General features: G+C 50.7%; 1 protein-coding gene across 1 annotated transcript in view; it reads right to left on the bottom strand.

Moving 5' to 3' along the window:
* Positions 1 to 20,962, bottom strand: part of RAB3GAP2 (RAB3 GTPase activating non-catalytic protein subunit 2) — a 2,371,691-nt gene that overhangs the window by 605,265 nt on the left and 1,745,464 nt on the right. The window contains exon 27 of the mRNA XM_069608591.1: positions 13,270 to 13,336. Within this exon, the coding sequence (XP_069464692.1) occupies positions 13,270 to 13,336 (67 nt within the window). The remainder of the gene's footprint in view (positions 1 to 13,269; positions 13,337 to 20,962) is intronic.

Raw genomic sequence — 20,962 nt, forward strand, 5'->3', positions numbered from 1 at the left:
GCTACCAAGTGAATCTGTGTGGTACAGACTGCTACCAAGTGGGTTTACTGCCAAACACCTGTAGTCCTAAATCTTTTGGAGTGGTCCCAGAGGGAACTGCACAGGTTTCTGCCTAACAATCCTCTCCTATCAGATTGGATTCCTTTCTTGGTTTTATAACCTCTACATGTGTTTCCCCACTATCTTATGGCTGTGATGAATCTGATGATGTCATCACTCCTTTCCCTTGCATAGCCTCTCCCCATGTGGCCAGCAGCTGCCACCTTTATTTCAATGTCGCTCAAGTCCAGCAGAAACCGAGGGGAGTACCCAAATGTGTACGATTGGAGTGAGAGAAGACAGAGGTTGTCAGTGAACCCAGAGGGGAGAAGGGAACGCCGAAACTGAAGCAAGGAGGCCCTGAAAGAGTGTATTGATTGCCAACAGTGGGAAAGAGAGTAATCCGCATTGGAATCAATGTCCTCTTCATCGTTTGTTTGTTTATTGATTTTGTATGGTGCGCCAAACCCAAAGGTAACAGGGCGCTACATAAAACAGGAAAACAAGATTGCTTAAAAACTTAGTTGCAGGCATAGTATAAATATATGCATTACAACACTTGAAAAAGAAAACAGTTGGGAGATAAACATATGTATAGACAGGTTAATAGGTAGGGATAGTACTTAATTAGTCGAGGGGTTCATTGGACTGTAGCCATGCGAGAATATTACGTCTGAAGCTATAGTACGATTGGTCTGTTCTGATGTCAAGTGGGAGAGCATTCCAATATTGGGCTACCTTAACTGGGAAGCTGCTGCCGCCTGTTTTTTTTGGTCTGGATTTGGGTATCTGAAGGCAGTAGGAGTTGGCGGTTCTGGTGGGGCGAGTGGAAGTTTTTCTAACAATTCTAGCTGCCAGGTATGGGGGGCTGCATTATTGAGACATTTGAAGGTGAGTGATGCCGTCTTAAGTGCGATTCTGTCACTAATTTTGAGCCATTTGTGTTTTCTTCTAGTGTTGGAAATGTATTCTTTAGAGGGTAGGTTGAGGGCAGTTCTAAGGGCATTGTTTTGCAATGTTTGAATTTTGTCAATGATGTATTTGATAGCTCCCAAATACAGAGCATTGCAGTAGTCAAGTTTGGAAAGTGTTAGGGCATTGGCAATGATGATGCAGCTGGCTTAGGTGAGGAAAGCTCTACTTGCCCTAATGAGTTTACACGTGTAGGCTGTGGAGGATGCAAGGGAGTTAACTTGTTTCTTTAGAGTTAGGGCTGAGTGGAGGTGAAAGCCTAATGTTTTTACTGTTTTGGAAACTGTGATTATGTTGCCATCAATGTTAAATGCGGAGTAGTTAGGGCTACGTTTTTTTAAGTTGGCGATGGATCCGAGGAGTAGTATTTCGGTTTTATCATCATTCAGGCATAGTCCATGTGTGGCCATCCATGCCTGAATGATGAGATATATTTTGTTTACCAAGGCCGTATCTGTGTCGAAAAAGCCCGAAAGGGGAATGAGGATCTGAGTGTCATCTGCGTAATTAGTGTAGGTGACACCCAGTCTGTCCAATTTGTCGAATAGGGGCTTGGTAAAGATATTGTATAGAGTTGGCGAGACGCATGAATCTTGGGGTACACCACAAGTTATTTCGATAGGGTCCGCTGATGCCAATGTGGAAAAGACTTTCATTGTGCGGTTGTCCAGAAATGAATGGATCCAGGTTATAGCCTCGTTTGAGAAGTGGGCAGCCGATGCCAGGTGTTGGACAGGACTGCGTGATCCACCAAATCAAAGGCTGCCGACAGGTCAAGGAGGAGTAGCATGGTGGCGTTTCCCTTGTCATTGAATTCGTCAATCTGTACTTTACGAACAATTAAGGCTGTTTCTGTGCCGTGCTATGGTCTGAATCCTGATTGGCGGTTGCCTAAGAGTTGGTTAGTTTCAAAATAATGCTGGATTTGTAATTATGCTACTGTCTATTATCTTGAGGAGAAATGGTACCGTGGTGATGGGTCTATAGTTAGTGGGAATGGCCGGATCTAGAGTTTGCTTCTTGAGGAGGTGTAGGTTACTTGGGATGGTATTGGACGAGAAGGAGGCATTAATCAGTTTGGTTATGAGTGGGGATAAGTCTCTTCTGGCATCCTTGATTAACTGGGCTGGGCAACTGTCACCCTTACAGTTGGAGGGTTTGAGGGATGCAATGATCTTTTCAGTTTCCGAGATGGATATTTTTTAAAACTTGTTAGGGTCAGATTTGGTAGCACGTAAAGTGGCAGTAGGACCAAGAGAAGAGCCACAGAGGGGCCGCTGGGAGGGTTAGCATGTGAATCCATACCAGACCCATGCTGGAGAACAATAGTTACAGGTAAGTAACGTGTTCCTTCTCCAGCATGGTGTCTAGCATGGATTCACATGCTCATGAATAAAGAATACACAGCAGTACACACATGCACAACCACGGAAGGTGGTAAGGCTCAACAGAAGCAATCTCTTACCTCCTCACCAGGCTCACCTTCAAGCAAACAGGTTGTGCAGCACTGCTTGGCTGACTCTGGACTACTCCCTGGAATCCCTGTACACGCAGTAGAATCTCGTGAAGGTGTGCGTTCACCTCCACGTAGCAGCCCTGCAGATGTGCAGCAGGAGTACACCAGACGAGAATGCCGTTGTAGCAGCGATCGCTCTCGCGGAATGGGCTCTCGGAGGGCCAGGCAACGGTCGGTTTGCCAACCTGTGACAATGAGTGATGCAGCCGGAGAACCACCTGGAAATGGAAGCCTTGGACAGGGCCTTCCCATGGTTCACAGGACCAAAGTTGACAAAGAGCTGAGAAGTCTTCCGGAAATCCTTAGTGCGGGCCACATAAAACTTCAGCGCTCGAGCCACATCCAGCGAGTGCAAAGTCCTTTCAGCCGGCGACGAAGGCGTCGGAAAAAACACAGGTAACACCAAGGATTCGTTGAGGTGAAAGTCAGACGAAACCTTGGGCATGAAGAGGGGTGCATCCGCAGCACCACCCTTGTCTCGTGAAAAGTCAAGTAAGGTGGCTTACAGGAGAGTGCCTGAATCTCACCTACTCTTCTGGCAGAGGTGAGTTCTGTCTTGGAAGGCAGAAAGCTGCCTTCCAAGACAGAAACTTCAGCAGAGCATGTATGCATAGGTTTGAATAGAGCCCCCATGAGCCTAGTCAGCACCACGTTGAGTTCCCTCGTCGGGGCCGGAGCCTTCACCGGCGGGAACAACTGGAACAGTCCCTTGATGAATTACTTAAGGAGACGGCTGACCACAGGGAGGACCGTCCCAGAGATCTGGTGTAGCAGAAGATAGCCGCCAGATGAACCTTGATGGAGTGTGAGCCAGCCTTGATTGAGCTAACAACAGCAAATATGGAAGCACTTGAGGCTGTGACCCTCAGAAGGTCGATCTTCTGCTAACGGCACCAAAATGTGAATCTCTTCCATTTGTGTCCATGGCATTTCAGAGTAGACAATGCCCTGGCCTTGGCGGGCACCTCCTTGCAGTCCGCTGGAAGATCATAACCCCTGAACTCGAACGCTGCAGGAGCCATGCCTTCAGGTTCAGCGATCCTGGATTGTGGTGCAGTTTTGCGCCTCCTTCAATGGCAAGAAGATCCGCAACCACTGGAAGCTTGACTTGCTAAGATGACATGCTAAGAAGGTCCGGATACCAGATCCGCCTCAGCCACGCTGGTGCGACGAGGATCATCATGCACCGGTACCGCCTGAGTCGACTGATGACTCGAAGAAGCAACGGCAACGGAGGGAACGCATGTAGAAACAGGCTGTCCCAGGGGAATGAGAATGCGTCCCCCATGCTCCCCGGCTGGGGCAACCTGCTGGATAACCTCCAGCACTTGGTGATCGTCAGCGTCGCAAACAGATCAATCTGGGGGTTGCCCCATTTGTTGAACAGGTTATCCACTTGGTCCTGCTGAAACCCCCACTCGTGGCAACAGCATAGCTCCCTGCTGAGAGAGTCAGCAACGGTGTTCTGTACTCCTGCCAGGTGGAACGGAATGAGGAACATTCCCTGGGTGACAGCCCAGTGCCACAAGTCCTGCGCCTCCCTGGAGAGCGCTGGGGATCTGGTGCCCCCCTGCTTCCGGATATAAAACATTGTGGTGGTATTGTCTGTGAAAACCCTCACCACTTTGTCCTTGAGGGATGGCAGAAACGACTTGGGGGCCCAAAGCATCGCCCTTAATTCCAGTATGTTTATGTGCAGTGTCTTCTCTTCCGGCAACCACAGACCTCTGTTGTGAAGAAGTCCGGTGTGAGCTCCCCACCCCTCCAGAGACGCATCCATCGTGACTGTCTCTGTCATGATGCCTGCCCCCGGGAAACCAGACCAGGCCCAGCAGCCCCGGAAGCAGGCATCACGCCATTTGGAGCATGCCCAAAAGCCCCAGTTAGGGGCTGTTTGGGCACAGTCCTGGCGCCTTTGGCGCCAGGCTCATAAGAACAAGGTCAGTCCTGGCGCCATAGGCGCCAGGCTCATTTATGAGAACTTACCTAAAGCAGACCATGCTGCTTACTCACCTGATGCAGACCATGCTGCATGAAGACCTAAGCCAAATGAGGCTTAGGAGGGACTATTTTAATGCAGGGACTATTTTCTTACCTGGGTGGGGCAGTGGAAGAATACTTACCTGGGACTTCTTCCAAAGCTATTTGAGCCACGCCCGGACAGCCACACGTGCTTTGCGTAACTCTGCAGTAGCAGCGTAACGCTCACCGTGCCTGCAGCAGCTTCCAGTCTTCTGCCACGCCCGTCTACACTCCGGAGCTCCTGAACCCTGCAAGGAAAACAGAAGGAAAGGTTAGAGCAAGAGTTTATTCATACTCACCTGAATCCTGCATCTTCCCGACTTGGACCTGGAAGAAAGAATCCATTAGTCGCTCTTGCCGCGCCTCCTGCAACGCCGCGCTGAACTCACCTGTTGCCATTTTCAGCATTCCATCACGCTCATCTTCAGTCCGCGGCCGCTCTTCATCACCTATGGACATAAAAACAATAAGGTGAGCAACAGAGAGTTATCTAAGGCAACAAAGGCAAATATTAAGACTTACTTGAGATCACCAGGGATACTCACCTAATCTCGGGTCGGCGCGACCTTTTCCGCATATCCGCCGCACCCCGGCCCCTATGGGGAAACATTCCGCTACAGACTTACCCGGTTGCGGTAAATGCTTCAATCCACAGTTCTTCCTCCGAATGGATGCCTGAAAAGGGAAAAGACCACAGATTAGAGCAAGCTTCCCTCTTTATTCCGAACAGCTTTAATAAACACTTACCTGCGCATCTCTGGTTGCCACGTGAACTCTTTCCAGATCCATAAGGGCAACCTAGGGGAATTGGACAGAGTGAATTCCAGACGTTTTGAACTCTTATAACTATTACCTCTACGGAGTCAACTCTGTCTGCAACTCGCCAACTTCCCACACCAGTGAGGCAACTGGTCATCTATGCGCCCCTGCACTTGAAGCAGGATGGAGAGTTCATCTTTCCAGATTATCAGGTGAGAATCTAAAGGAGTCCCAAAGTAATTCATGGGGAGAAGGTGGGGTTAAGCTTAAACCTCACAGGTGGTTAATTCCCCTTTCTGCATTACAGAAAAGTATTCATACGAGCCACACAGACCAAGCTGGGTGGCCCGGTCCACTCCGTCATCTCGGCGCTCTGAGTATCGCTGGAAGAAGTAACATCAGGCCGGTCCAGATCAACGCCCCCGTGGACACCAGGTGAGCGTAACAGTCTCTTGGTACGGGAGGTTCTGGAAATCAATGCCTCCGGTGATATTGGAGCATACGCCCCACCATCTGATCGCTCGTCGGAACTCGTTGAGCATGATCCGGTCCTGGAAGCTTCCGGTCACCTGAACCCAACGGGCATCGAGGAACTCCTGCAGAGGCTGCATACGCAACCTGCAGAGCCGAACCAGTTATATGCACAACGACATCATGCCGAGCAGCGACTTGACGGTCCTCACCGTGGCGATCTTCAGTGGCAACAGTCGTTGGACCTTTCCCAAGATGTCCGATCTCCTTTCCTCCGACGGTCACGCCAGGCATGACACCGTGTTGAGCCTGGATCCCAGGAACTGAGCGTGCTGCGATTGAGCTAAGCAGGATTTTGCATAATTCACTGAGAAAACCCCAGATCCGTCAGCAGACGAACGGCCCAGATGAGCCAATCGTCCAGGTCGAGGTAAACGTGGATCCCTTGCAGTCGCAAATGGACTGCCACAGGCATCAAGCACTTGGTGAAGACTCTGGGCGCCAACTTCAGTCAGAATGGAAGAGCTTTGAACCAATAATGCTTCCCCTGAATGACCAAGCGCAGAAACTTGCTGTGTATGGGGACGTGGAAGTGCGCGTCCTCCAGATCCAACGACGACAGAATGTCCCCCTCTTCCAGCTGTCCGATCACGTGCTGCAGCGTGACCATCCAGAACTTCTGGGACTTTATGTACTTGTTGAGCCGTCGTAGGTCGAAAATGGACCTCCAGCCCCAGTCTTCTTTCGTATGAGGAAGTACCTTGAGTATACTCCGGAGTCCTGGAGTCGCTGTGGAACCAGATCTATCGCCCCTGTTCGTAACAAGGCCCAAACCTCCAGTAGCAGCTGAGGGATGTGGTTTTCCTGCTGGGCCACTGGTGGTATTCGCAGACACTTTGGATGAAACTCCAAGGTGCGTCAGTGGGCGAGAGCGTCCAGCACCCATCTGTCAGTGGAGATGGTCTTCGACACGCCGATGAAGTTCGCCAGTCAGCCTCCCACCGGGGTGCACGGGTGGGGGCCCGACGTCCTGGTGGGTTCAGTCCTGTTTGGAGGTTGACGGGCCGCTCTACTGTCCCTGACTACGACGACGTCTGCCTCCGAAGGCCTTGGATCAACCTATGTTGGCTTCCTGGGCTGAGGTGTGGGAGGGTTGGCGATAAGAGGATGAGCCCCCGCCAAAACCCTTAGATGATCTTAAAGACTTCCCCTCCTGAGGAACGAAAAGACGTCCGACATTGCTGTAGGGTGCCCAGGGCACGTGCCATTTCCGTGTACGTTGTGATGGCCTGGAGAGACTCATCCACAGCTTTCCCAAACAGGTTGTCCTCATCAAAGGGCATGTCCAAAACCCTTGTCTGGACCTCCTGTCAAAAGTTGGTGGCCCTTAGCCAACCACGACGCTGACGACAAACTCCATTTCACATCTGGTGGAACCCTGTGTCCGCAATGTCCAGGGCCACTGTGATGGTGTGGTCCAACGCTACCTCGCCTTCTTGAAGAATCTCTAAAGCCTCGACCCGCTTGTCCTCAGGGAGGAAGTCCAGCAGAGGAGCCAGCCTAAACCACAACTCTCGGTCGTATCTGGCAACGATCACAAGGGCCTTGGCAGCCTTGACCGTCGTCACCGCCGAGTAGATCACTTTCCTACCCATCGAATCCAACTTCTTCCCCTCAGCATCCGGACAGGTGGAGGAAGAAGAGGACGCAGAGCCCGATGACTTCTTCCTGGCGGCGGTCGAGACCACCGAGTCTGGTGAATGCTGGGACAGTAGGCACTTGGGTGCAGAGTCCGGCACCCTGTACTTTTTCTCCAGCCGGTACCTCTTTGATGGGGCTGTAGCGGGGTTCTTCAGCAGAGTCAGCCCATCATCCCAAACATCGTCCAGGAGCGGGACAGAAAGGATGGTCTTTCTTTCCGCCTCCCGGCATTGGTACAAGAAGCCCTCCTTCTTTTCTTCCGGTGTGAGCTGAAACAGCTCAGACGCCTGGGCAATCGCTGCATGGAAGGAGCCCACCTCGTCCGGTGGGAGGTCCCCCATCCCGTCGTGGTCATCTGCACCAGTCATCGCCTCGGGGTTGGGGTGGAGAGGGGCAGCGGAGAGGGGGCGATGGGTGGCATGGAGGCGTAGGGTGCCTCCTCCACTTCTTGGCGGGTGTCAACGGGTGGCCGGAACTGCCGCGGGCGGAGCAGGCGCTGGGGGTCAGGATCCTCCTCTGTATCTACGACACCAGAGGGTGGAGGGTGGAGAGAATGTCCAGTGAAAGGTCTCTAGGCGGTATCTGGGGTGTTGGAACATTAGGTGCTGGAACCTCATTGTCCTGGGGCCCCTCGTCGTGGGTGGTATCCCTGTCGTCGTCGCCCTCGCCGTCATCTCCTCCATCGTGTGGTGAAGTCTCTGGCGTTACCCTCGTCATCGCCCTCCTGGACGGTGTGGACGGAAATGACCTCATCATCATCAGCGAAGAAATGTGTGTACCCTGCAGGCCTTCAACGCCCCCGCCCCTTTCTTCGGGTCCAGAGGGGTCGGTCTCGGGCTTAGGTCCGCCCTCCTCTTCTCGGGGGTCTTCTCAACAGGTAGGCTCGAGGTCTACCTTCTGGGAGGAAGAGACACCCCGGCCGTTGTAGGGGCACCCTGAGAGTCCGCCCCTACGGTCTTCGCAAGTGACGCCCCCACTACCTCGAGGCTCGGCGATAATCTCGCCTGGTGCACTTGGGCCGTCACGGAAAGGCTGGGCCCTTTATCCGGTTTGGCCTTGTCCTTCCTAGCCATCTCAGTCACCTTGTCCTGCTTGGCCTTCTCCTTCGGGGCCCTGTCAGAAACCTTGTCCCCTTTGGCCTTCTCTGCCGCGGGAGGTTCGGTCTCCGCACCCTGATTGGCCTTCTCCGGATATTCTCTCAGCTTCCCTGGGTAGCTGACTTCCTCTTGGACGACGCTCCAGAGTGGTGGCTGGAGATTGCTGCCGATGAGGATGAAGATTGCGGGACCCGCAGCAGCAGCGAGTCAGACGGAAGCGGACTCTCTGTGCTAGGCCTTGTGTTGGGCCCCCACGGGTGGGGCGCCCTCAAAGGATTTAGAAGCCCGCTCAGGTTTTCCGGATCCAGAGGCATGCTCTCGGGTGCCACCCGGGGCAGAGGCCTTGGACTGCAACCACGACTTCAGCCATTGGTGCCGATCCTTCAACGTGCGCTTCGAAAAGCCACTGCAAAACGCGCAATTTTCCTCCTTGTGCGTAGGGTGCATGGCATGCCCCAGGTCCAACTTGGGTCCTTCCTCTCCTCTATCTTTATCTCTACCTGTGGAGTCCTACATGGGTCTAACCTCTCTCCCTGGCTGTTCAACCAATACCTGGCACTTCTTGCCCTCCGCATTGCCGCTATTTGCCCCAACTTTCAGTGCTATGCGGATGACACAACTCATTTTCAGGCTTCCTTCGGCCACGTCTTCTCCATCTCTCATCTCTGACTGTCTGTCTGCTATCCAGGAGTGGTGTGCCACCAATGATCTCTGCCTTAAAGCCAGTAAGACTGAGATTCTCCTCATCGGCACAACCACTCCCTACTTTCCTGTCACCCAACCTGCGAGGCTAAAAACCTAGGGGTCATCTTCGACTCAACACTCTCTTTCTCTCCTCACATCTCTGACGTCTCTAAGAAGTCACATTACCAGCTGCACCTCCTCAGGGGTATTCTTCATTTCCTCTCCTTCCCCCAGAAGCTCACTGTCTGCAGAGCTCTGGTGCTCTCTAGGCTGAATCATTGCAACAGCCTCTTTCTAAATCTGCATGCTTCTACTCTCCGCCCTCTGCAACTCATCCAGAACAGGACTGCGAGACTTGTCCTTTGCCTCAAGCCCAAGGATCATCTCTCTCCAGGACCGAAATCTCTGCACTGGCTCCCAGTGGCTGCGAGGATTAAGTTCAAAACCCCTGCATTGTCCACAAGGCCTTCTGCGGCCTCAATACCTGTAACGCTCACCTGGTTCCCACGGAGGCGCGGCGTCGAAGGCGCAGAACTCTGAAGATGGACAGGAAGGGCCCCTCTATTCTGGCTTCCCTGGCTCGTTGGATACCCTCCTTAGGGTTTGGAAGGATGAGCTCTCCATCCTGCTTCTGATGCAGGGGCGCGTTGAAACCCAGTTACTTCACTGGATTGAGGATTGATGGGAGTTCAGGTAAGCTTGACTGTTCAGGTAAGGCGCTGTAAAAGTTCTGTTCAAAAGTTCAAGCTTAATAATAATGTTCGTTGTCTAATTGCAGCAAGCGCTAATGCTTATGTCTTTTTCCCCTTAGGGGCCGGGGTTCGGAGTGCCGGAGATATGGCGCCGACCCGAAGTGAAACAGTTCTGGATGAGCGCTCAGGTAATGTCTTTGCATTCGCTCATTCAATGTCTTTGTCTTTTTTCCCCATAGGGGCCGGGGTCCGGAGATGCCAGGAAGCGGCAGGACCCGAAATGCAGTGGGAATAATCCAACAGGTAAGACTTAAAAGGAAACTGAGCTTTCCTTATTCCTTTTCTCCCTCTCACCTTTGTTCTTGTCTTTTTTCCTCTAGGCGCCGGGGCGTAGCTGAATCCGGAAGATCGCTGCTGAAGATGGAAGCGCCTTGCAAAGGTGAGTAAAATGCAGCGCTGCAGCGATCGAAACAAAATGCCTTTAAAATGATGTCTTCCTTTTCAGGGCCGTTGGAGAAATGACCCCGGGATGCAGATTTAGCAGGTAAGGGCTTTTCTTCTCCTATTCTCTTCCTTTCTCCCCTTGCAGGTGTTCCAGGGTGCTGGCAGGCGTGGCTGAAGTCAGGATGCAGGAGCTGACACGGTGAGCGTCCAGCTGCTAGGTGCAGAACAACGCGAAGCACGTGTGGCTGTTCGGGTGGGGTTTAAATAGCCTTGGAAGAAGTTCCTGGTATGTATCCTTCCACCAATCAGGTATGTATCCTTCCCCGACCACATCCGGGTGGTGAAGTAGTCCTACAGGTAAAGTAGTCCCATTCAGGCCTCAAGAGGGCCTGGATGAAGCAGCAAGGTCTGCATCAGGTAAGCGTGCACCCAAGCACTTAAACACATATCCTCTTCTATGAGCCTGGCGCCTAAGGCGCCAGGACTGGGGTCCGCTATGAGCCTGGCGCCTAAGGCGCCAGGACTGAGTCCAAAGGGCCCCGACTTGGGCCCGCTGAGACTTCCCTGGGGAAAATGATGTCTGCCTCTGGGGTTGCTGGGCCAGGCCTGGCTCCTTGGAGGTAGGCATCATGACAATACCTTCAACTCTCTCTTCCTAAATATCTTCCTTCTTGAGCTCTTCGCTCATCCGCCTCCAACTCCCTCAGGGTCAGTTGCTTCTCCAAGCAACAAGTTGGTGGTAGATCTCTTTCTTCGGCTGGTGCCTCCCTCTGGAACAGCCTACCTGAAACTTGAGGAGAACCATCTCTGGTTCTGGAACCACCTCAAAACCTTCCTTTTTGCTTCTGCTTTCTCTCCTCCTCTCCCCTGCTGAATTCCTAACTGAAACTGTACTGGTTACATGGCCACTCTCGGATCACAGGCCCACATCCCCTCCCCCGCCAGTTACACACCTGCACTGCCTCCCTGGCAACCCCTGCACTTGCGGACTATTTCTGTATCCCTACAGTCCCCCACCAGCACTTGACACCTGATGTCTGCACTTATCCTTGCACTTGCCACCAGTTGGCCCTACTTCTCTTACTGTTTTATTTATTGCATTACCCCCTGTACTACACTGTCCCCACCCCCCTCTCACTCTGCACTTCTCCTCCTCCCCCTTCCTCTGCACTTGCACGTTCTGAAAGACACTTGGCCTAGTAGGACTGGTGTCTCTGTCTTCCCTCTGTGCCCCCTCCCTTGTCACGTCTTGCAACACTTGTGTAGAAATGCCATATCATATCATAACGTACAGGCATTAGGAATGCTGGTCATCCATGTACACATTCCGCAAACCGCAGTCGGAGCAAAGTTTGAAGAGGGAAGCTCTGTCCTTCTTCTCGTCTAACATAATCCATGCGGTGTAGGCCTGAAGAATCTTCTGGAAGACTCCAAGAAGAATACTCGACGAAAATAGCCTGAGGTGTGCTGAAAAATCAGAAAAAACAGGTCCACATTAGTCGGAAGGATGATCGATGGAGCACATGGGCTTGATTGACCGAAAAATAGAGTTTAACTTTCAAAAAAGCAAAAAACGCAGCAAAAGCTCAAAGAGCGAAGCACGAGGACTCCCAACACTTGAATGTGCTGTAAAAATGTGAAGATGGCTGCCAGAGGAGGGGCTTACGTGGAGGGCAGTCATTGGCTGGGGGCAGTATGACCCAGAGCTCAGTGATTGGTTTATGGGAGAAAGACAGTCCAGAAATTGAACTGATTTTTCTTTTACCAAGGATTCCCAGCCTGACGACGGGGAATATTCATGAGCATGTGAATCCATGCCAGACCCCATGCTGGAGTAGAGGTGCTTCTGCCAGCCTCAGAAGGCTCCACCTCTGATGGTGAGGCTGAAGCTACTTTTTCTGGGACCTTGGTGAAGATCGGATGCTTGAATTCCATATATTGCTCTGTAGTGTGGTTCCTACTTTGGCAGGTGAGGATTCCAACAAAGTGTAATCACCCTTGGAGCACAAGTGAGTGTCTCGTCCAGGTAGAAGAGGAACAAGAGTGCCACTTAGATAAGTCCCTGGGGGAGTGGGATCTCTTGTGATGTTTCTTCTTGTTTTCCTTCTACTGAGGGTGGAACTCTTCCAGTCCTTCCTCAGTAATGCAGGGGGGCAGGGGAGGGGAGGCGTCTTAAAAGGCAGCTCTGAACCTGGGGACTTTGAAAATGTCAGTTTCTCACCCTTGCAAAGGGCAGTGAAAAGGTTTGCAGCATGCTCCCATAGGATCATTTGGTTCATGCTTTGGCAGAAGCCATATTCCTCTATCAGGATCGGCATGCAGGCACCAAAGGCACTACTTATGAATGTCAGACACAGACATTTGCCTCCCATTATTGCTGCAAGGTTTATAGCACAAGACCTCCAGGGGATTAGTGATTATGCAGTAAAAACACATTTTAAAATATCACTAAAAGATTAGCCATGGCATCCCTAAGTAGCGTGTTGAGCTGCATATATACCACCCATTTTGTCAAATCTGGAATCATGGACGCCAATGTTGCTGAGCACAGTGGATGCAGAGCCACAGGGCTCACCTTACCGATGGTTGAAAACATGTCAGAGGCCGGAATGATGCAGGAATCTGTCAGAGGAAGGAATTGATTAGAAGTACACATGTATCCTTAGTGTTAATTGACTAACATTGGTGAAAAGTATGATTTGAGGTGGTTCATCAGCCCTCTCTTGCGAATGGGTTCAATAACTGTTTGACATATTTTCAGGATGTTGGTAATCTGAGGAGACCGAATAGATGAGAACTGGGGTTCTGTAATATTTTAGCGTAAGATAACAGTACTTTGTAAGTAACAGACGCAGGCAAAACATCAACTTACCAAATTGTATATGAGCATTAACAATACACTTGAGATGATCCACTGACCTAACCAGGAAACGTGACTCCTGTGAATATGAAAAGGCCAAACACAAATTAGATCTTATATTCCAAAGGTGTAACATAAAACACAGTATAAACATGCCAAATAAATCATCCCAAGTAAAGGACTATGATGCAAAGGTATGCATGTACAATGCTAAATAGGGACTTACACCCCAATTTCAATGTAATATACAAACTTTACCACCGTTAAAGCAATCACAACTAATTGATGAAACTGTGTGGGGTGGAAAAATTTCAGCTGCATATAACACATGCATAGCTGTTTCATGCTGCAAAGGGTTTCCATCATATATGTGGCTTTTATAAAGTCATGGGCAACCAACTTGCCAGAGATATAAAAAGGACATTTAGAGAATAGCAGAGGATCTACTCTGGCTATACTCCACCAAGAAATTCCGAGGTGTGGTCCTGCTACTCAGTTTAGTCAGGGTGGTAGTATGAAATGCAGGTGTGCACCCTCACCGCAGGATCTCACAACCCACATGCCCCCCACACTCCCTTCCCACAATAAAAAAAGAATGCAATTTAACACCCACGAGTGAAACACATGACTGCTATTAATGCAGTTTTGTTTTAAAGAAAACTTTCCAGATACTGCATTTAGTCCTTCCTATCCCGCGCTGGTAGGCAGAGTTTTATTTATTTTCGGTATATTAACAGAATCATAATAAACACTGAAAATGCCTACACGTATGCAGATGTACAAAGGGGGAAGTAAACAAAGCATCAGATACACTTTTCCTTTAATTAACTGCATTGGCACCATGTTATGTTGATCTATTAGGTGGCGCGTAAAGCCCAGCTTCTAAGCCGAAAGCGTATCTATTGCATTGGATTGCAGATAGGGGAAGACAGGGTATGAGGAGGGGGATATTTCGTTATTTATCCAACCACTGACTGCGCCTTGCCATGCTAATCCCTATGTCCATTCCCACCCACTATCTGCCCCTGGAAACAACCACCCCCAGCATCTCTTTGAGCTTGCTCTAGCAAGCATTGACGTCACACTTTGACTTTCTAGTGTTATTCTTAAGCAGTCTTCTGAGATTTAATGACCTTATTGCAGTTGTAAATGCAGTGCTGGTGTAATACACATTTCTCCACCAAGTGTTCCTTCAGCCACTTGATTTATAGGCAAAACAAACCCTTGTCAGTTGGCCTCTCACAAATCAATGCATGGTTTAATAACAACAACCTTAAACTCAACATGGATAAAAACTGAACTCATGATCACGCCCAACAACCATTCTACCCAACTGCCTCATATCATGGCCTTTGGAAATGGGAACCAGACCAGGAGCCCCTGAAGTGGGTAAAAATCTCAGAATCCTTATGGAAAATGAGTTAGCACTGGAACCTCAAGTTAACACAGTAGTATATAAATCTACGTTTGTCTACAATCTATCAGACAATTATTTCTCTTTCTAACTTTTCCACATTGAATACTCGCCATTACCTCACTTATCATGTGAAGAATAGACTTTGCCAACATATGCCTTGGCATGTCCGACTACCTCACTAAAAAACAACAACAAATCCACAGCGCAGCAGTAAGACTCCTTCTAAGACTCAACAAGAGAGAACACATGCCAGCACTAAGATCACTCCATTGGCTACCAGTCAAGAAACGGATCTATTTCATACCACTGTATTGCTCACAAAGTAATTTGCAGCAAGGGAGCAGAGTCTCGGCAGGAAAATAAATCTTCGTCTACAGACCAAACAGAACCCTGAGGTCTAGCAATCACCAACGCCTTAAACCTCAACATTCTTTGCAAATGAAATACGGTGGACCAGCCTTTTCAAACATCCCAAGGAAACTCTGGGGCTCCCTCCCTAAGGGAATATGCACAACAGAGAAACACCTGACCTTCAGGAAAGCAGTAAAAGCATTGCTGTTTAATATGCTGAGCTAACTCGCAAGACATAGGTCATTGTCAAAGAGAGACCAAACATAGATGACCACAGCACACTGGGTTACAGTTACCCAACAAGCTACCTGCACGACTTAACCCGATGCCATGAGCATCACACTTACTTTCCCCAACTAACCCATAAATAAAACACTTAATACTCCTGAAAACATATCACATGCAAACCAACTATGCCACACACCCCTACATACTGATACCAAACAGCAGCACTGCACACCTCCTCCAATGACTCAAACAATATCAACATGGCCAATGCATACTTATGCCACAGGCACACAAGGCCCCCAATATGGACATAAAAACCGTGCACGCCCACCAAACAAGAGCACCTTAAAGCAAACCCACAAATAGTGACAGTTTGTTCACCAACTGAAACTACAACAGCACCGCAAAAGTACGTGTACATTCTCCCTCTCCTCCCACCAACAAAGCAACCCCTCTGTTTTTTTCGATCCGCCTTCGAATACTAGAAACCATGCAAATGGCAACGTTGCGCTCTATAAATTCCACTAACATAACATAACATGTGAAAACACTGTATGATTTAGATACAAAGTGAGCTCAGTACCTATCAGACGCAGATTTTGTCTTTGGTTACAAAACACTATCTACATCTAAAACAAGTTCAAACAAGCTAAAAATAATGTTGAAGCTACGTAGGTACCCTATTTTATTTTATTGGACATTTGTAAGGGGCTTTATACAACAGAATCGTGTTTCAAAGCGCCACAAGGAAAAGGGTGAAGGGAGCAGGGGAAATAATGACAGTGGCAAGAAACAAAGAGCAACAGTGATATATTTACAGTCATGGTCCTACTAGGCCTTGTGGCATTCGGCCGTGCAAGTGCATTGATGAAAAGTGCAAGGGAGAGGGAAGGAAAGGGGGAGCAAAGGTGTGTACAAGTGCTGGAGGAGGACTCAAGAGGAAAGTGCTAAGGGGAGCCAGGAGGAGCACATCAGGCTAAGTGCTAGTACAGGCAACTCTCAATGGTGGTGTGTGGAGTCCCCCCGGCAGGCAATGTGGTGGGGGGGGGGTTGCTGGTAATGACTGAGAGGAAGGGCAGTACTGGGGTGATTAGCAAGGGAGGGAGAGAGGAAAAGAGGTAGAGAAGAGCAAAGTTTTGAGCAGTTTCCAGAACTTAAGGAGGTCCGGCTCAAATCTGGGAGGGGCAGGGGGGCTGTTCTAATGGAAGGTGACAGCCGCGGAGTGCAATCTGCCTCCCCCTCCCCCCACACACTCTGCTTAGAGAAACGTTTGACAGTCAGTGAATTGGAATTAGAGGAGTGTAGGGCTCTGGCAGGGGAGTTTTTAGGGAGGGAAAGTTGGAGATAGTGTGGTCTCATGCCCCAGAAGGCCTTGTGGATGATATGCAGAGGTTCTTGAATTTGACCCTTGCAGCCACCGGGAGCCAATGGAGAGATTTTAGTGCTCGAGAGATAAGGTCCCTGGGCTTGAGGCCAAGGGTAAGTCTTGCAGCCTTATTCTGGATTAGCTGGAGGGGGCGAAGAGAAGAGAGAGGGAGATTGAGAAAGAGGCTGTTGCAGTAGTCCAGCCTGGAGAGGACCAGAGCTCTGGAGACATTGGGTTTCCGGGGCAAGGTGAGAAAAGGAAGAGTGCCCCTGAGGAGGTGGAGCTGGAAGTGGGACTTTTTGATGTGAGGGGTGAAGGAGAGAGCGGATTCGAAAATGACCTCAAAGTTTTTGGCCTCACAGGTTGGCGGGGGTAGAAGGCCCAAGGAGGATGGCCAAAGGGTAGGAGGAATGAGGGGCACAGGTAGCCTGATGAGGAGGATCTCCATTTTACTGGCATTGAAACAGAGATCCTTCGCTGAATACCATGCCTGAATGGAGGACAGACAGTCGGGGGATGAGGGGGGGAGGAAGAATGAAGTTTGAAGGAAAGCTGTGTGTCATCGGCATAACACTGGAAATGAGGACAGAAGGAGGAGATCAGATGAGCAAGAGTGGCGAGATTGATATTGAAGAGCCAGGGTGATAGGATAGAGCCCTTGGGGACACCACAGGTAGAGAGGGTGGTGGAGGAGGAGCAAGGGCACAATTGCAACTGGGAGGGGAGGTTAGTGAGAAAAGAGGTTAGCCAGTCTAGTGGCCGGTCAGTGATGCCGAGGGTGTCAGAGAGTTGTTTTAATAGGATGCTGTCCTTAATGGCTCTGGAGGAGCAGGGGAATACCGATTTGGAGGAGGCCTTCATGGAGTGGACCACTTTAGCGACCTCTTCCGGTCTTATGGGTAGGAAGGAGGAGAGTGAAGGGGGATTAAAGAGAGGGGCCAAGGGCGGCGAGGGAGTGGGAGTGGAAAATGAGATGGGGGTGGGGGAGAGTGAGGACAGAATATCTTCAGTTTTGCATGTGAAGTGGGAGGCCAAGGCAGTGCAGAGGGCCTGGGAAGGAGGGAGAGAGGTGGAGACTGCAAGTGCATTGGCAAGTTCCTTGCAGATTTTGAAAAGTTTGGGTGTGTCGTTAGAGGCTCCAGTGATGAAGGCTTGGATGTTGGCCTGCTGTTTGGAGTGAATAGAGAAGCGATATTGCCTTTATAGCAGATGGTAGGCCAGCTTGTGAGAGGAGGATCCCAAGGACTATGTTCATCAACTGCACTTTTCAGAGATGCTAGTTCGGAGTCGTGCCAGCTGTTGTTCTTGATGACAGGTTACAGGCGGATCCTCATGGCAGGGGCAAGGATGTCGAGAGTGTTGGAGATGGCAAGATGCAGATTAGCAAGGACAGAGGCAGAGTCAGGAGCGGGGGTGGGAATCACAGTGGGTTTTTGAAAAGCCATATACATCAGATATACAATAGTGTGACGATCATCAAGCAAATCACAAGCTACCATGGGTTACAAAGCCTGTGAGCTTTCGATACATAGCAGGCTTGTGATTATAAAGTAAATATCTCAATTAAAGACATATTGTTAATCATGTGGAACATTGTGGCCTAATAGAGCACTGCATGGTTACAAATCTAACCCACGTGCGTGATCTAAAGAAGCTAACCCTACCTTCCCAACTTTTACATCTTATCTCCAGTTTCTGTGGGTAGCTTTTTCAATCACATAAGTGTTCCCAACTACAAGGCACAAGTCCTCAAAAGCAAAGCTGGCAAGTTTGCCAGTTCCATGCAGGACTCTTCGAGCCAGGCTTTTTTTTGTCGCACTGCATGCTGGGACCTGTAGGCCCATCCTTAAAATGGTGAAAACGAAACTACAAGTTCCTGCATGCAATTGGAAGCAAAAACCAGGACTGGCTCAAGGTGTCATGCATGGAAGTGGTAAACTTGGCAGGTAGGGCCGGGTAGCCCTCGTGCCCATTTCGGCTGCTAGTCGGCCATGGCCGGTGGAAGAGTATTGAAGCAGACAGGGGCCAACAGGGCTCTAGCCTTGTGTTGTTAGAGCTTAGCCCTTGGGAGAAGTCTGGGGAGGGCACGGTGTGACCGCTGGGGGGGGGGCAGGGTGGCAGCTTACCCACGTCAGGGCCTGGTGCCCTAGGGCAGGGGCAGCAGGTTAGAGGTTTTCCCTCCAGAGAGAGAGCCCGGTCCCCCAACAGGGTGCGCAGTGAGCCCACTGAGGTAGGGCGGCGGCCGACCCGCGTTGGGGCCAGCACCCCCAGCCATCCAGGGTTTTGGCCGGTGCACATAAGAGCTCTTCTCTCCCGAAAGGGGCCGGTCCTATCCCGAGGTGTGCAGTGAGCGCCGCTGGGCAGGTCGGTGGATGACTTGCATCAGGGGCTGGCATCCAAGGGCTGGGCTTTGGCCTCAACGCCTTAGAGCTTTCCCTCAGCTCTGGTCCTCTGGGATGCCAACACAGGGGGTCCCGGATTGCCTCGAGGAACGCTGATATCTCTCCCCTGGTCCCACTTGCTTAGGCCTCAGCTCAGCTGCCAGACTTGCTTAAGCCTCCCCTGCGCTCAGGGCCATTGGGCTCCACCTGCACTGGGGGGATCCCTGCGCACCTCAGGGGCTGGCGTGTCGCCTTCTTGGGGCACTGGTCCGGGTGCGGTGGAGGCGTACGTCGCCTGCGCCACACAGCCACTCAACAGGAAGACACTTCCCGTCGACTATTAAGTGGGGAATTACTGAGCTAGGCCGGAGACAACTGTTGGGTGTCCAGTGATAAAGTTGCCTGGGAAATGGCCGCTGGGGTGTGACATTTACCCAAAAGTGCACCCTCAGTAAAATCAAACACTTTGCCCAAATATTCTACGATTGGGGCTTATAATATAAAATCATACACCTCTTAGAATATTTGAGTTAAGTATTTTAGGAGTCAAGCAAAAAAAAGTCACCTCCTCAGTGACTTTTTCCAGGCGACATTATCACATGGAACCAAATGTTGCAGTCAGCCGGGCCGGCTACGACTCTGACTGTCTGGTTCAACAGCCCCAGCCAGATGACCAGTGGGGCCCTGCTGACAAACTGGATAGCCAGGCCCGCCCCCAACCAGATGCCCCAGTGGCTGAGAGGGCATCTCTGCTGCTGTCCAGGGCTTAGGCCGTCCAGCCTCTCTTCCCCTGCTACCTGTAGCTTGGGTGCATCAGGGCTCTCCAGGCTGGGACCTGCCAAACTTTGATGCCTGCCTGGTTTACAGAGAGGGGGTGGAAAGAGGGTAGGCCATCTGGTCTGCTAGGCTGGCCAGAAAAGGATAGAAGAGGAGTTCACGCCCGCTTGCACCCCACGGTGCATCCAGGGATGGTTTGTGGTTTGTGTGCTCCCCGTGGCGCAACAGGAAGGACAGAGACCCTCACGCCACCTGCAGTGCTTTTGACAAAAGAACAAATTGCTTACCTCTCAGTAAACTTCATTCTGATGGATGTTACTCCCACGGATTCCTCATCTATGATACCCCTATCCCAGCGCAACACGGCTCTGTCTAACATAGCTACACATCCCACACCAGAAAGGACGTTGGGGCCAGTATATATAGTGGCACAGCGCCCCCAGTTCCACCCTTTTCCCCTAGCACGCTGAAGCTGAGGGACCGTAGAACCATTGGCGTGCTAGCTTCCCGCAAAGAGGGTCATTTAGGGAGGGCGATGAGAAATCCGTGGGAGGAACATCCATCAGAAAGAACATTACCGAGAGGTAAGCAATTTGTTGTACTGGATTCTATCCTCCTACTGATTCCTCAACTATGATAGACTCCCAAAGCAGTACGCAAACCTGTAGGAGAGAGGAAACAAGAACACCCACTAAACCAAAACATTCTGGAGAACTGCCCTACTAAAACGGGCGCCCTGGCTTGCAAGGGAATCCAAGCAGTAATGCTTACCAAACATGTGCAAGGACACCCATGCTGCCGCCTAGCAAATGTACAGGACTGGGACTCCCCTCTGCAGGGCGGAGGTGTCAGCCACTCCCCTGGTAGAATGAGCTCTGAGACCCTCAGGCACATCCTTAGTAGCCAGATCGTAGCATTCTGAGATGCATAGAATTACCCAACTGGACAGGGTTTGCTTGGTCACAGCCCTGACCGCACAAGCACTAGCATAACCAATGAAAAGCTGGTCATCTTTCCTAGCCTCTCTAGATGTAGAACTTGAGAGCCTGTACCGGGACCACCTGATGGAATCGCTCCTCTGCCTTGAAAATGTGAGGTGGAGGAAAAAATACAGGAAGGTGAATATTCTGAGACAGATGGAAATCCGAGAACACCTTCGGCAGAAAGGTGGGTCTCACTCTCAGA

The sequence above is a fragment of the Ambystoma mexicanum genome, chromosome 4q (assembly GCF_040938575.1).
Source record: "Ambystoma mexicanum isolate Mex_15411 chromosome 4q, UKY_AmexF1_1, whole genome shotgun sequence".
Taxonomy (NCBI): domain Eukaryota; kingdom Metazoa; phylum Chordata; class Amphibia; order Caudata; family Ambystomatidae; genus Ambystoma; species Ambystoma mexicanum.